The sequence below is a fragment of the Cajanus cajan genome, chromosome 5 (genome assembly GCF_000230855.2).
Source record: "Cajanus cajan strain Asha chromosome 5, NIPB_CcT2T_4, whole genome shotgun sequence".
Taxonomy (NCBI): Eukaryota; Viridiplantae; Streptophyta; class Magnoliopsida; order Fabales; family Fabaceae; genus Cajanus; species Cajanus cajan.
In genome coordinates this window covers 69,353,294-69,368,675 of record NC_138521.1, presented here as the reverse complement: position 1 = coordinate 69,368,675, position 15,382 = coordinate 69,353,294, and the positions used below count along the sequence as shown (strand labels likewise).

Below are 15,382 nucleotides of genomic sequence, written 5' to 3'. Positions count from 1 at the left end.
AATACATCTTTAAGGTGTCGAATGTAACTTTAATAACGGACCTCCATCTTGCTCACACCGAATGCAAGATCAATATATTAAAAAATATAACTTTTGAATTATCTATCAATTTATTTTAATTAATTTTTTTATTATTTATCAATATATTTTTCAAATTAATTGCGAATGATACTTGTTTTGAAATGGTTAAGTTAAATTTAGAAGTTAAATGAGTAAAATGAATTACTAAAGATAAAAGATACTGTTCCGGTATTGGAGACCGCCGCCGAAGAACCCTTAGCGAAGCCGAGCTAAAAGAGCTTGGCAGCAGTCTTGACCTAGAATATTCGATGAGGATAACCTGCCGCCTTAGACCTAATCATTGCTATATATAACGGTGTAGCGTTCTAGACATGAATCGCACTTATGATCCCATAAATCACGCCCCATTATGGACTCGTAACTCCCGGTATTTATTACCGTTCCCACGGATCGTGGGATCTTATTGATTGTCCGAGTGAGCCAGTTAATCTCCCCATATTTGGGTCCCTCATGTGTGATCGGCATTTTACCGACCTGCCTATGGTTGGCCAATATGGTCGGCCAATGGGAGACCACCACGGTACATAGCCCTCCATGCTCGAGCACTAAGGTGCGAAGAACATGTTAGATCGGTATTTTACTGACGTGCCTTGGATCGGCCAATATGGTCGGCCAATGGGAGACCACCACGGTACATAGCCCTCCATGCTCGAGCACTAAGGTGCGAAGAGCATGTTAGATCGGTATTTTACTGACGTGCCTTGGATCGGCCAATGAGAGACCACCACGGTACATAGCCCTCCATGCTCGAGCACTAAGGTGCGAAGAGCATGTTAGATCGGTATTTTACTGACGTGCCTTGGATCAGCCAATATGGTCGGCCAATGAGAGACCACCACGGTACATAGCCCTCCATGCTCGAGCACTAAGGTGCGAAGAGCATGTTAGATCGGTATTTTACTGACGTGTCTTGGATCGGCCAATATGGTCGGCCAATGAGAGACCACCACGGTACATAGCCCTCCATGCTCAAGCACTAAGGTGCGAAGAGCATGTTAGATAGGCATTTTGTTGATTTTTTCCGACCTTAAAATGTTATTCACAACTAAAGTGTTGGGTTATCTAAATTCCGACCTTAAAGCGCAGTTTACACTAAGGTTCGGGTCTTTCAATTGTCGACCTTAAAGCGCTCTTCACGCCAAGGTGTAGTTCGTAGAAAGTCCGACCGTGTAGATTGTAGAAATGCCGACCTTAAAGCGTTCTTCACGCCAAGGTGTAGTTCGTAGAAAGTCCGACCGTGTAGATTGTAGAAATGCCGACCTTAAAGCGTTTTTCACGCCAAGGTGTAGTTCGTAGAAAGTCCGACCGTGTAGATTGTAGAAATGCCGACCTTAAAGCGTTTTTCACGCTAAGGTGTAGTTCGTAGAAAGTCCGACCGTGTAGACTGTAGAAATGCCGACCTTAAAGCGTTTTTCACGCTAAGGTGTAGTTCGTAGAAAGTCCGACCGTGTAGACTGTAGAAATGCCGACCTTAAAGCGTTTTTCACGCTAAGGTGTAGTTCGTAGAATGTCCGACCGTGTAGATTGTAGAAATCCCGACCTTAAAGCGTTTTTCACGCCAAGGTGTAGTTCGTAGAAAGTCCGACCGTGTAGATTGTAGAAATGTCGACCTTAAAGCGTTCTTCACGCCAAGGTGTAGTTCGTAGAAAGTTCGACCGTGTAGATTGTAGAAATGCCGACCTTAAAGCGTTTTTCACGCCAAGGTGTAGTTCGTAGAAAGTCCGACCGTGTAGATTGTAGAAATGCCGACCTTAAAGCGTTCTTCACGCTAAGGTGTAGTTCGTAGAAAGTCCGACCGTGTAGATTGTAGAAATGCCGACCTTAAAGCGTTTTTCACGCTAAGGTGTAGTTCGTAGAAAGTCCGACCGTGTGGATTGTAGAAATGTCGACCTTAAAGCGTTTTTCACGCCAAGGTGTAGTTCGTAGAAAGTCCGACCGTGTAGACTGTAGAAATGCCGACCTTAAAGCGTTTATCACGCTAAGGTGTAGTTCGTAGAAAGTCCGACCGTGTAGATTGTAGAAATGCCGACCTTAAAGCGTTTTTCACGCCAAGCTGTAGTTCGTAGAAAGTCCGACCGTGTAGATTGTAGAAAATTCCGATGCATTGCACAATGCATTTTCTGAGGGTGCATTATGTGGGGTCTAGGTGCTCGGAAAACACCTTTACACGGGGATTTATACAATGATTGGCATTTATGATTTGAACATGCCACAATACTCATAACCAGACATCATATGCTTGCTTCTAAAACTGTGCCACAAGCTTACAACACATTGTATGCAGGACATGTAGGGCCAAACATAATATAAAGCAACCTAATTGTATAATAATCTAATCTCTTAATTGCTTTCATTGAGCTAACATCTCTCACTTATGATTCGTTTATTTGATATGCAATCCATATATAAGCTTTAATTTGATTTTTTTTTTTTTTGATTATTCGTGGTGAGCACTTAATTCGACGTATGCAATGTGTTTTATGTTGTTTTTCAAATCCAATAAATCTAACGAATTTTTAAATAGAAAGAAAGTAAACCAGTGCGCAGAGTCTTGGATACATACTTGTTAGCGCGCGAGCGGCGAGCCGATGTCGATGTTCTCGGTGGCGTACGGTTGATACCGCGGATTCATCGTGTTTGGTTGGAGATAGCGTCCTCTTTTGTCGTCCATGTCGATTTGCAACGGAGGAACGTTTTCGTTCAAAGTCCTCGGCTTCGGGACCTTCACCTTGCCGTTGCTCCACGCATTCTCCATTACCTGTTCCTGTTTTTCAAAGACAAAGATAGCTGTTATTTCGAAACACGACGCAGAGTAATTTTCCGAACGCGATTTTGCTTTCTTGGAACGAAAATCGAACGCGATTCATTCGGTGTGGATCATTAGCAAAGAGCCGTATCAATATGACATGTCTGGAATAGATATGTCAGCGTCAGGTAGTGGTAAGCTAAGGAAAATAGACGGTGAATTAAAGTTTGGTTGAATCGTATTGCAAGGGTTATGATCCCGGCGAAGAGTGGGGTGATTCTTTTCACTTCGAGCATTGCCTCGATCCTGGGGGGCGAGACGACGCACGCTTACGCGACTTCGAAGCACGCGGTGGTGGGGCTGATGAAGAACCTGTGCGTGGAACTGGGGGAGCATGGGATCAGAGTGAATTGCGTTTGTCCAGGTGGCGTTCCCACTCCGATGCTGAACAAGGCGCTGAAGATGAACAAGAAGGAGACGCAGGAAGGGTTGCGCAAGATTGAGGTGTTGAAAGGGAGTGTTCTTGAGGTGGAAGACACAGCGCGTGCGTCGCTTTATTTGTGCAGCGACGAGGCCCAGTTCGTGAGTGGAGTTAACTTGGTGTTGGACGAGGGTTACAGCACTACCAATACACCCACTAAAAATCTTTTTTATTACTCCTTTGTAACCTATGCATCGTGACCTTCCGATCACACAAGGCAACCAAGGTATGGGACGCAGTTTTACCTGCCCCACGGTGGGCGCCAAAATGTTCTGGTATTGGAGACCGCCGCCGAAGAACCCTTAGCGAAGCCGAGCTAAAAGAGCTTGGCAGCAGTATTGACCTAGAACATTCGATGAGGATAACCTGCCGCCTTAGACCTAATCATTGCTATATATAACGGTGTAGCGTTCTAGACATGAATCGCACTTATGATCCCATAAATCACGCCCCATTATGGACTCGTAACTCCCGGTATTTATTACCGTTCCCACGGATCGTGGGATCTTATTGATTGTCCGAGTGAGCCAGTTAATCTCCCCATATTTGGGTCCCTCATGTGTGATCGGCATTTTACCGACCTGCCTATGGTCGGCCAATATGGTCGGCCAATGGGAGACCACCACGGTACAGATACCAAAATGAAATTTTTTATGTTTGGAAAAATATTTTAACCAACTTTATTACTTGTATGTGGAAATAGGCAATCACAAAGGACAATATATTATTCGTATAAGCTAGTTTTGCAATGTTGTCTGGGAAAGCGTTTGCTGTTGTATTGGTGGTAGATAGGATTTTTTTTTCTTTCCGTTTTGTTCCTTATTGTTGTTGAGAAAGAGTCTCCAAAAAAAAACAATTCATAGATCTTTCGCTCCACACATTAATTCTCTGCACAACACTTGGATATATATAACATTAGCTAGTCTTAACTATTTGTCGTTTGATAAGAGATTGCGGCGGGGATTTAGTTTGGGAGATACATAAAAGAAGGCCAGCAAAGGGGCTGGATTTAAGGTTCATCTCAAATGCATGTAAGGAGGAGAGAAAGTGACCATAGAAACTAATTTCCCAATGTGTATATATTTATTATGATAATTTACTATACATGCACACATAATTAATATATTTATATACACAAGATGATTGGTAAAATAAAAATAGTGTCTCTTGTGAACAAGTAGAAGGATTGAGCATTGCAAACCCTCTATACTTTCTATAGTGAATATTATTCCTAATTTGTATAAAAATTGTATTCTAAAACTAGTTATGCTGAACTGGATTCACTCTCCAAACAATCTTATGGATATTTGAATAATCATCATTAATTTAGTCATTCATTTCAATGCCAATTACTTATTATATGGAATTGATGAGTTAAAATAAATTGAGAGACTACTTATATATCACTTGATTTTTTAGCAATGTTATTAATTTAACATTAAAATTTTTGTTTAATTTATTTATACATCAATTAGATTTAAATACTCGGAAGCACTAAAAATTGTTCCATTTAGTGACATACAAAAAGTGTCACTATATCTATAGTATATGTAGGTATATACCTATTTGACATATAGCTACATATAATTTTAGTGTTGATTTTGAATGAGATTTAACAACATATTTTGTGTGTCACTCTAGACACCCAATTTCGTCCGGGAGGCACACAAACAAGAAAATGGACCTACATCATGAAGGAAAGGAGCTCCCGAAGCAGGCAAATAACAAGACAGGATATCAGAAGGCCTAAAGGTCAAATAAGGTTGTTTTAGTAGCCCGGAACGGGCTGTTCTAGAATCGGAACGGGCCGTTCCGAACCTCGGAACGGGCCGTTCCAATATCAAAACGGGTCGTTCCAACGTGACTAAAACGACTAAAAATCCAATACCGGAACGGGTCGTTCCAATACCAGAACGGGTCGTTCCAAACAAGTCAAATTTGGAACGGGCCGTTCTAGAAAGGACAAATATGTGTTAATTTCTACTATGGAACGGGCCGTTTCGTTTTCAGAACGTACGGGTCGTTCCAGGGTGTATAATCTGAACATAACGTTCGGATCCGGAACGGGCCGTTCCGAATCCAGCACGGGCCGTTCCGGCCCACATCTGATCCCTATAAATTGAAGCCTCGGGCACAGTTCTCCAGGCGGCCAGAGAAATTTCGAATAAGACTCCTTTGAGCACGAAAATTCTCTATCTCTCTCCCTTTTATTATATTTCTTGAGATTTGTGTCGCATCTCTATATTCTCTCTCCCTCCTATTGTATTTCTTGAGATTTGTGAGGCATACTGTAGTGTGAAAGGTCGCCACAAAGTACCTTCTCCACAAAGTTCAAGAGGTATTTCAGTCAATCTTCTTCTCTTCCTTTTATTTTTCATCTTTATCCTTTTTTGTTATAATAAACGTCATAATGTAGATATTTTATGGTTAATTGCTTAATTTATATTTTAAATATGTAAATAAATATTAATAAAGGGGATTCAATATTTAATTTATTAATTCTTATCATGTTAACTTAATCATAGGGTATCGATTGAGGGCGTTATAGGGGTGCTTAATACCTTCCCTACACGTAACCGACCCCCGAACCTAATTCTGGTTATCAAGGCCATTGTTGGATCTTTAAAAACCTTTTCTTTTTCCAATGTTTTGAGTAAAATATTGGTGGCGACTCCATGAACCTATTTTCAAAACCATTAATTAAGGATTAGTCTGGTGTCCGGACATTCCTTAATTAATGAGATCTTTAAAAGGATGTCTAAACCTTTAGTCGTGAGATCGAAAATTTTCGGGTTGCGATAGTCACTATAGTCTATACCTACACTTTTTAACAATATACCAACATATATTATATTTATTGTGTATGTAAAAATAATTTTTAGTGACACGTATTATGTCACTATATGGTGTGTGTCACTATATGACAATTTTCTTGTATTGAATTTTGAATTAATTTGTGAGCTAATTTAGTATATAAATAAATATTTTTAACAATCATAAATCATTCAATTTTTATTATTATATCATTTATCTTTTTGTCTAATCAAATTATTAATTAAAATTATTTTGTTATGAAGGACTTTCTCTATATAATAACTTAGCGACTGTTCAAGTTTAAAACTGTACCGTGAGGGTCTCCCACAGACCGACCAAAGTAGGTCGACAAAATGCCGATTCGACATGCTCTTCGCACCTTCGTGCTTGAGCATGGAGGGCTATGTACCGTGGTGGTCTACCATGAGCCGACCCAAAGTAGGTTATTATCAAAATGCCGATCTGACATGCTCTTCGCACCTCAGTGCTCGATCATGGAGGGCTATGTACCATGAGGGTCTCCCACAGACCGACTAAAGCAAGTCGGCAAAATGTTGATCAGATATGCTCTTCACACCTTAGTGCTCAAGCATGGAGGGTTATGTACCGTGATGGTCTTCCATTGGCCGACCCAAGACACATCGACAATACGCCAACTTGATACACTGTTCCATCGCGCTCAAGCCGAGAGGGCTTTGTACTGAGGCGGTCTCCCATCGGCCGACTCGAGGCACATCGGTAAAATGCCGAGCCCATCGACCAAGATGTCTCTTGGATAAATGAGAAATGTTGTATATCGACAAGACTTGGAATTATACGTATAGGGACCCAAATATGGGAAGATTCACTTGCTCGCTCAGATAATCAATAAGATTCCAAGATCCGTGGGATGAACAAGATAACGGTCATAAACATCGAGAGTTACGAGTTCATAATCGGGCATGATTTATGGGATCATAAAGAGGAGTGTGGGATTGATGTCTGTAACGCTACACCATTATATATAGCAATGATTAGGTCTAAGAGGACAAGTTACTCTCATCAAATGTTCTAGGTCAAGACTACTGTCATGTTCTCTTAGCATGGTATCACTAAGGATTTTTTGGCAGCGGTCTCCAACACCGGAACATTTTGGCGCCCACCGTGGGACAGGTAAAACTGCATCCCACACCTTGGATGTCTTGTGTGATCAGAAGGTCACAATGCCTAGGTAACTAAGGAGCAATGCAGGAGAAGCTGGTAATGACAAGTGGGGTTTGTAGACATTGGTTCAACATTGTAAGAGGTTTTGGTTGCGATGCAAACCCTACGACGTGAGAATGAGGAAGCACGACGAAGTGCAGATGAAGCAAAGTGCCTACGTTGAGAAGACTTGGAGACACCAAATAATGATCCAACATTATAGGAGATCACGACTACATTAGAAACATTAAGACAAGAAAATGACGAAGCACAAAGGAGAGTATAGGAATATGAGCGGTTGCAGCGAGAGTATCAAGAGCTTTGACAAAGATTACAAAGGGGTCATCCCCCATAGGACGACTCAATGTTAATCTGTGTTACGGTGATGAGCAGGAATGTCAAAAGGGTATTGGTGGATTAAGGCAGCTTGACAACCGTCCTATCATGGGATGCATTTGTTGGTTTGAGAATTCCCTCGGACTGCCTCCAACCTTTTAATGGTGTGCTGGTAGGCTTTACAAGGGACGAAGTGGAAATAAGGAGTTACGTGGAGTTGAAAACAACCTTTGACATTAGAGAGTCAATGAAAACTTAATAGTCCCTCTAAACTTATATAAAACCAAAAAATGTTTAAATTTTTTCACTAAAATATAAACAAATTTTATGAAAGTCAACTCTATCCAATGTTCATTATTAAAAAATATTTCTATGATAATAAATATTAGTATTATCTACCATAAATATGATTTAAAATATTTTAAAAAGTATAAAATTTAAATATATGTAATGATTTTTTTTAATTTGTGTGAAATTAATTTTATTTATTTATATATAAGTTCAGGGGAGTATTAATTAGTTATTAAATCATCATCATTCTTTGCATGACCATCAATCATGTGCCAATTAACTTTGATTTCTGCCAACGTTCATTTACACCGAGAAACATCTTAATTACATTTTCCTTCATTCCTTGCTAAATGAGGGAATTAATTCCACAGCACGACACTCGGATTCTGCAGAGGAACAACAACATTTATTTTATGTAAAACAACTATACACAACTATCAGAAAGATAGAGAAACAGTAAATTAGCAAGACAGGAGATTAATTGCGTTGGAGATTTGGCTAATTAGGAACATATAAATAAGATAAGGAAAGAAAGAAGCGGGATTTAAGGCTCAATCATCTCAAATGCATGCAAGGAAAAGGAGAGTGACGGCTGAAGACATAGAAACCAAATTCGTAGTGAAGCATTTTACGAAAGAAAAGTTAGTTAGTTAATTTGCAAACCCAGCAAATTAAAGCAAATACTTGGTCAACTAATCCTACTAATTAGTAGAGAGCATGTGGCATGTGGACTGATTCAACTCAATCCTCACATGGCGCATCCACTGCCACGCGGCGCCGCTTCCTCCCAGTCTCATTCCCATACATAATAACACAACCGCTTCACTCACTGATCAGACACAGTCACACAAAAGAAAGAAAAGCTCATGCATCCATTCTCAACATGGCAGAGACGGAACGCTTCGACGTCGTTTCAGACGACTCAGACCACCACTTCCAATCCCAAGGCGCGTACCGAGAGTGCTTCACGAACGCAGGGAGCGACGTGTACAAGAAGATAATGAAAGAGTGGAAAATCCTCTACCACAACCTCCCCCAAACAAATATCTACGTCCGCGTCTACGAGCACCGCATCGACCTCCTCAGAGCAGTCATCGTCGGCGCCGCGGGCACACCCTACCACGATGGTCTCTACGTCTTCGACATCGCCTTCCCGGCCCAATACCCGGCCCAACCCCCCGAGGTCCATTATCGCTCCTACGGCTTCTGGATCAACCCCAACCTCTACAGCACCGGAAACGTCTGCCTCAGCCTCATCAACACGTGGGTCGGAAGAAAACATGAAAAGTGGGACCCAGCGGGGTCCACTATTCTTCAGTTGTTGCTCTCCCTCCAAGCCCTTGTCCTAAACGACAAGCCGTTTTTCAACGACTTTTGGTCCGAGATTGTCGGCCGCGGGGGGCGCGCGCTCTTCGAGAAAATGGCCATGACCTACAACGACAACGTTTTCATTCTAAACTGCAAGACCATGCTCTGCTTGCTCCGCCAACCGCCGGGGAACCTCCACGCCTTCGTCGTTCGCCATTTTCGGAACCGGGGGCGCGCGATTCTGCTCGCGTGTAATGACTACGCCGAGGGGCGCGTGAGAGTTGGGAAAGGCAGTGAGGGTTCCATTTCTAGGGTTAGGGTTTCAGGGAAATTCAGGGAGTCGATGCGCGAGGTGTATCCTCAGCTGTATGAGACGTTTCTTTCTATCGATGCTCTTTCGGAGAGTGATGTGGAGTGCTTCAAGATGGAGAAGTGTAGTGGGTTGTCCAAAAATGTTGGTAAGAAAAAGTACAGGGTCATTGCGAGGAAGGTGATAAGGAAGATAAGCAAGTTTTATGCTTCCACGTTGAAGTTGAAGACTGAGGGAAAAAAATGATGCTGTCAATCAACGTTGTTGTCCCCTGAGGAAGTTGCTAGCTACTTGCTACGTACTCACGATAGTGTGTTGTGTATCCCCATAAATTGGTGTAATAGAAGTAAGAAATACGTCGTGATCGAAGTAAGAACCAAGAAGAATAATTGTAAACCTCAACCCTATTTTTTTTTTATTGGGCGGAGGAAAGAGAGAAAAAAAAAATGATACACAATGTGATAGATGAGATAGAGGAATATAAGAATAAATTTAGGATGAAAATATCCGAGTAACAATTCCATGTCTTGGATTATAATATATATAGAGTGAGTTATCTTTGTTATACCTTTTTCTTCTGAGTAACAACTGAGTAAAACGTCAAAATTGCAATTTCAGATAAATGTAAATATTGGATTTATTATTTTTTGACAGCAATATTGTATGCATTATTAATTAATCAAAAATGATTTTAAACATATATCATTTTAAAGACTAATATATCCTTATTTGTCTAAGTAGTATTATATCATTTGTCTAAGTAGTAGTGTCTCAAACCCCTTGTTTTTATTTTTATTTTTATTTTATTTATAAACATGATTCACACAATATTCTTAAATACTAATATGCACTTATAAGACATGATTTTCCTAAGATAAAAGTTTAAATGAGAAAGTGAATTAATTATTTGTTGTAATAACATATATAGCAGTCTATAATATTCTCTTTACATATGAAGAATAATAGATATAAAATACAAATTTAATACATTAAAATTAGTATAATAATGAAGTAGAAATAATAAAAATACTAAAGCAAATTGTAATCCATACTTAATTTTACATAAAGAAGTCAAACATGTGAATTCATTTTGATTTGGGTCGTGTAATTAAATATAAACTAACTAGGTAAAAAAGTTAAATTTGGTTTAAAAATTATATAATATTCGTTGAGTGCAAAGACACTATAAAGAAAAAAAAATATCTACATCTATACTGAATTATTAAAACAATAAACTAGAAAAAGATTAAAAAATAATAAAGTGTACTTTTTTAGTAATTCAAGTATAAATGTGTTCTTATGTAAAAAGTTCACTTCCATATACTATATTTATCCATGATTTAACTATTAATCAATTACACAAAGATATTAGTAATGTGAAAATTTTCAAATTTAATCTACTAATGAAAATTTTAATAAATTGGTTAAGTAAAAAGATACTACCATATGAGAGAGTAATAAAGCTATAAATTTTTAAGATTATAAAATTTAGAATTCTTTGACAAAAATAAAACATATATGATCAATTGAATTTTTGTCAATGTAATTAAATATAAATCAATTAGGTAAAATAAAAATAAGTTCATTTAATAAAATAAAATAATAAACTAATTAAAAGAGGATAACAAATATTAATATAGAAAAATATTTATACATTTTTTCAAAAGAATAAGTTTTTTTTTTTTAAAAAAAGTATCAATGATCGATAAAAATAAGTTTATACATTGTTACTTTCTCTACTAATTTACACATTAAAATAACATTAGTAATTAATTGAACATTACTCCCACAGTCCCACTTCATAGTTCATATCTGGAGCAGAGGAAAGAATCTAAACTGAATACAAAGGCACATGGCATTAGGTGATACATTACTTACTCTACTAACCACTTCTTATGCAAGCTTGACCCTGTCTTTTCCCAACACTAAGCCATTAAGCTCCTATATATAGAATGCAACGTTCCCTTATTATTATTCACAATATGGGCACCCAATTAGTACTGTTGTGTCTAGCACTGATACTGAATCTCACTCCATCCCTTGCAAGAACCACATTGAACGAAGGCTATGGTGATGATAGTGGGTGTCCATTAGGGAGTAACATATACCAATACACTTGCCCAGAAGCCGAGGCCATCATATTCTCTTGGGTGGAGCAAGCAGTTTCCGAAGATTCAAGAATGGCAGCCTCACTGCTTAGGCTACATTTCCATGATTGCTTTGTCAATGCAAGACATTCTTTAAATGATGTTATCTTTTATAAACTTTCTAAAAATCTCATTAATTAATATTTTGTGGCCATTTCAGGGTTGCGATGCTTCGGTATTGCTAGATGACACACAGGACTTTGTAGGTGAGAAAACTGCTGCTCCAAATTTGAATTCACTCAGAGGATTCGAAGTAATTGACAAAATCAAATCCGAACTAGAAGTAGTGTGTCCACAGACTGTTTCCTGTGCTGACATATTGGCTACTGCTGCTCGAGATTCAGTTCTTCTGGTTTGTCCTTCCTCTCATCCTCGATCCTTTTTATTAGTGTGTTTGGAACATAAAACTTATCAGTGGTCTCTGACTAATTTCTTTAATGACATGTAATTTAAGTATTGATCGAAACTATAAACATATAATAATCTTAAATTACTTGATAATTTCTAGTTTGTAACAGTTTCATTAGTCAACTTTTAAAATAACAATTAATTGTTTCTACTTTTCTATAGTATCACTATGATTCTGTGGGGGTGGAATCAATTCTCTCTTATGTTAAACAAACTATATTTCTGTTCCCGAATTATTCTTACTACATCATGAAGCATATTGAAATACATTGTTACAGTCTGGAGGTCCAATTTGGGAGGTGCAAATGGGAAGAAAAGATGGTATGAGTGCTAGCAAGGACGCAGCAAATAACAACATCCCAGGCCCAAACTCCACTGTTGAAGTGCTCTTAGCCAAGTTCGAGAACGTGGGCCTTACACTTAAAGACATGGTTGCCCTTTCAGGTCATAATTCAATATCCTTATCCCTATCCCTATCCCTATCCCCGTGCCATTGTAATTCTTCTCTTTCCCATCACGGAGAATCAATAACACCAGTTTTCCGCCACCCTCTATTTTTCAGGTGCCCACACAATAGGAAAAGCCCGGTGCAGAACATTCAGCTCTCGTTTACAGAGTAACAGCGACTCAGAAAGTGGCAACATAGATTTCCTGGCATCGTTGCAACAATTGTGCTCGGGACCCGATGGTAGCAACACGGTTGCACATCTTGACCTGGCTACACCTGCCACGTTTGATAATCAATACTTCGTTAATCTTCTCTCTGGGGAGGGGTTGCTCCCTTCAGACCAGGCTCTTGTTAATGGCAATGACCAGACACGACACATTGTGGAAACCTACGTCGAGAATCCCTTAGCTTTCTTCGAGGACTTCAAGGTTTCCATGCTGAAAATGGGAAGCTTGGGATCGCCAAAGAGTAATGGCCAGATTCGTAGGGACTGCCGAACTATTAACTAATTTTACCCTTTTAAGTCAAAATAATTTTAGTTCTCAAGATCATGTTGCCCTGTGTAGAATCAATATGGTGATCACATCATAATCGGTTATTAGGAAGAACTATGTTATTACGCTATTGGTTACTTGAATCGAGCATAGTTAAATTTTATAAGTATTTGGTGAAAGCCATTACTTCGTCGAGCTCCACGTCTGTAAGTGCCGCCTCAGGCTCAACCCATTAAATGAAGCATAAAAATTAAAAAATTCAATTTATCTAACTATTTTCATCAACAAATAATAAATATCGCGTTACTAGAAAAAGGGTCAATATATACTAATCAAACAATACTACGTAAGAACTATCTAAATACACCAATAAGTTATAAAATAAAAATAAAATTTAAACATTATAATTGATATGTGGACCGGCCTATAATGTAAGGTTTGCTAATTGCTATGGTATATGAGAGTTCACCACTAACCTATATTGTAAGGCTTGCCATAGTATATGGGAATTGTTCATAATATTAAAATAATATTTAGTTAATAGAAATCATTTCTTTCAAACGCATAATAATCTTTAAAATGTTAAGATACTACATAAATTATGTCATAGATGTAAAAAAAAAAAAAAAAAAAAAAAAAGACTGACCTATTAATTCGTGTACCAAACTCATTATTCCTGCGAGTTAAACAAACAAGGCCGAAAAGGCATGTGTTTAATTAGACAAATATTTTAATTAATCTTAACCCACTTGATTTGTAGGTTAAACTAGCGTCAACTCTGATAAGTTTTATATTTAAACAAATTGATAGAAGAGTTCCCTTAGGTTTTTCAACATTGTTGAACCTTTTTTTTTTCCTTTTTTTTTTTGGTACAAGAGGGGGGCTCAAAGGCCCAACAAACTTTTATTTTCCTTTATTATTGGGGTCGTCAAAAAACAATAGTTTTGCTGAACTTTTCAAAGTGGATGGTTTCGGTCTACAATTAGTTGATGCTGGTTAAATTGGTGGAACCATTGGTTCATTTACTAGAGTGGGAAAAATATGCTAGGCTAAGGTCCATGGGGAAGCCTCACCAGATTCTTTGGCAAGCCCAGTGGGATTCAAGTACCGTCCTCAATTAATTTGGATCTCCATCTACCCAAATTAAAGTAGAAATCAGGAATAAAAATAATGAGAGCAGACAAGTTAATAGTAAAATACCAAAAAAATGAAGCACAAACTAACCGTGTTTCATTTGTGAAAAAAAGATCAAATTTCAAGTGAATATTCCTAAAAATTGACCTTAATCCCATTTTTATTAATAAAAATCACATAGATAAAGACATTATTAGTTTCCTAAGGAACCCCTTAAAAACGGAGTCTAAAACATTAGCGGTAAACAAAAGCCTAAACAATTAGAATATTGAATTGCTAACCCACTACGGTTAGCTTAAGAGCGAAGAATTTGAGTCGTTTGTGCAAAGTTTTTAAATTTTGTTGCTCTCTTTATACACCAAAATAATATTGAATCGTCTAAGGATTATATGAGAATCCTTTTTCTTGAAAGGAGTATTTTTATATATAAGAATAAAAAGGAATAAATATTAATTATTAAATTTCACTTAAATTGATTAAGATTAAAATATAAAATTTTAATTTCAAATTGTTTTAATCTTTTTCTTCCATATATAAGTATAGAACTCAATAAAAATCTGATAATTTAAAGATTGTTTTACATTCACTCGTATATTGTCCTATATGATATATATATATATATATATATATATATATATATATATATATTGATTTTTATAATATTTTAAAAGCCATACTTGAAATGATTTTTGATTGATTTACAGTGTAAAATAATTTACATTTACAGTGTGTGAAAAAATTAACTTATAATTAAGTGGTTAAAATTATTCTTTACTAATATATTCAAAATTGCCTATAAATTATTGTGCTATACAATCCTATATATAAAAAAATTTAATTTCATGAAATTGCATGGATACATTTTTTTTTTTAATGTTTACAGCTGAACCTCCCTTGTAGAATTAAGGTCATAATGTGGTTTTCTTAAAAAAGTAATTAAGGGAATTAATGTAATGTCCACTAGTATAATATATAAGGAATATAATTAAAGGATGTCATTGTAGGGTAACAGGGAGTGTTTATAACCCATTTTCAAAATCAAAATGCATTTAATTAATTAGATGAATTATTCCTTTTGATTTTCACCCTTGTTAGCTTTTTACAATATCGAGCAAAAATGGTTAAAAAGGACAATTAGTAACTATATATATTCTAAGCATACTACTCTAAGCTTTATAGCTAGTATATTTATATAGTTGGAA

At 37.4% G+C, this 15,382-nt stretch overlaps 3 protein-coding genes across 3 annotated transcripts; all 3 read left to right on the top strand.

The window, feature by feature from the left end:
• Nucleotides 1-3,079: 3,079 nt before the first annotated feature.
• LOC109807369 (short chain aldehyde dehydrogenase 1) lies at nucleotides 3,080-3,508 on the top strand. The gene has a single exon (XM_020369887.1). The coding sequence runs from the start codon at nucleotides 3,080-3,082 to the stop codon at nucleotides 3,506-3,508; it is 429 nt and encodes a 142-aa protein (XP_020225476.1).
• A 5,306-nt stretch (nucleotides 3,509-8,814) lies between these two features.
• LOC109807368 (putative ubiquitin-conjugating enzyme E2 39) lies at nucleotides 8,815-9,795 on the top strand. The gene has a single exon (XM_020369886.3). The coding sequence runs from the start codon at nucleotides 8,815-8,817 to the stop codon at nucleotides 9,793-9,795; it is 981 nt and encodes a 326-aa protein (XP_020225475.3).
• A 1,721-nt stretch (nucleotides 9,796-11,516) lies between these two features.
• On the top strand, nucleotides 11,517-13,313 carry LOC109807566 (peroxidase superfamily protein). The gene is made up of 4 exons (XM_020370111.3): nucleotides 11,517-11,777; nucleotides 11,857-12,048; nucleotides 12,383-12,548; nucleotides 12,667-13,313. Exons 1-4 carry the CDS (start codon nucleotides 11,532-11,534, stop codon nucleotides 13,059-13,061), a joined length of 999 nt encoding a protein of 332 aa, XP_020225700.1. The 5' UTR covers nucleotides 11,517-11,531; the 3' UTR covers nucleotides 13,062-13,313.
• The last annotated feature ends 2,069 nt before the right edge of the window (nucleotides 13,314-15,382 follow it).

Excerpts from the sequence above, each read along its gene's own strand:
- LOC109807369 (XM_020369887.1), top strand. The coding sequence starts at position 3,080 with ATGATCCCGGCGAAGAGTGGGGTGATTCTTTTCACTTCGAGCATTGCC.
- LOC109807566 (XM_020370111.3), top strand. The coding sequence starts at position 11,532 with ATGGGCACCCAATTAGTACTGTTGTGTCTAGCACTGATACTGAATCTC. Across the intron at positions 11,778-11,856 it reads TCCATGATTGCTTTGTCAAT|GGTTGCGATGCTTCGGTATT; the intron begins GCAAGACATTCT and ends TGGCCATTTCAG. Across the intron at positions 12,549-12,666 it reads AGACATGGTTGCCCTTTCAG|GTGCCCACACAATAGGAAAA; the intron begins GTCATAATTCAA and ends TCTATTTTTCAG.
- LOC109807368 (XM_020369886.3), top strand. The coding sequence starts at position 8,815 with ATGGCAGAGACGGAACGCTTCGACGTCGTTTCAGACGACTCAGACCAC.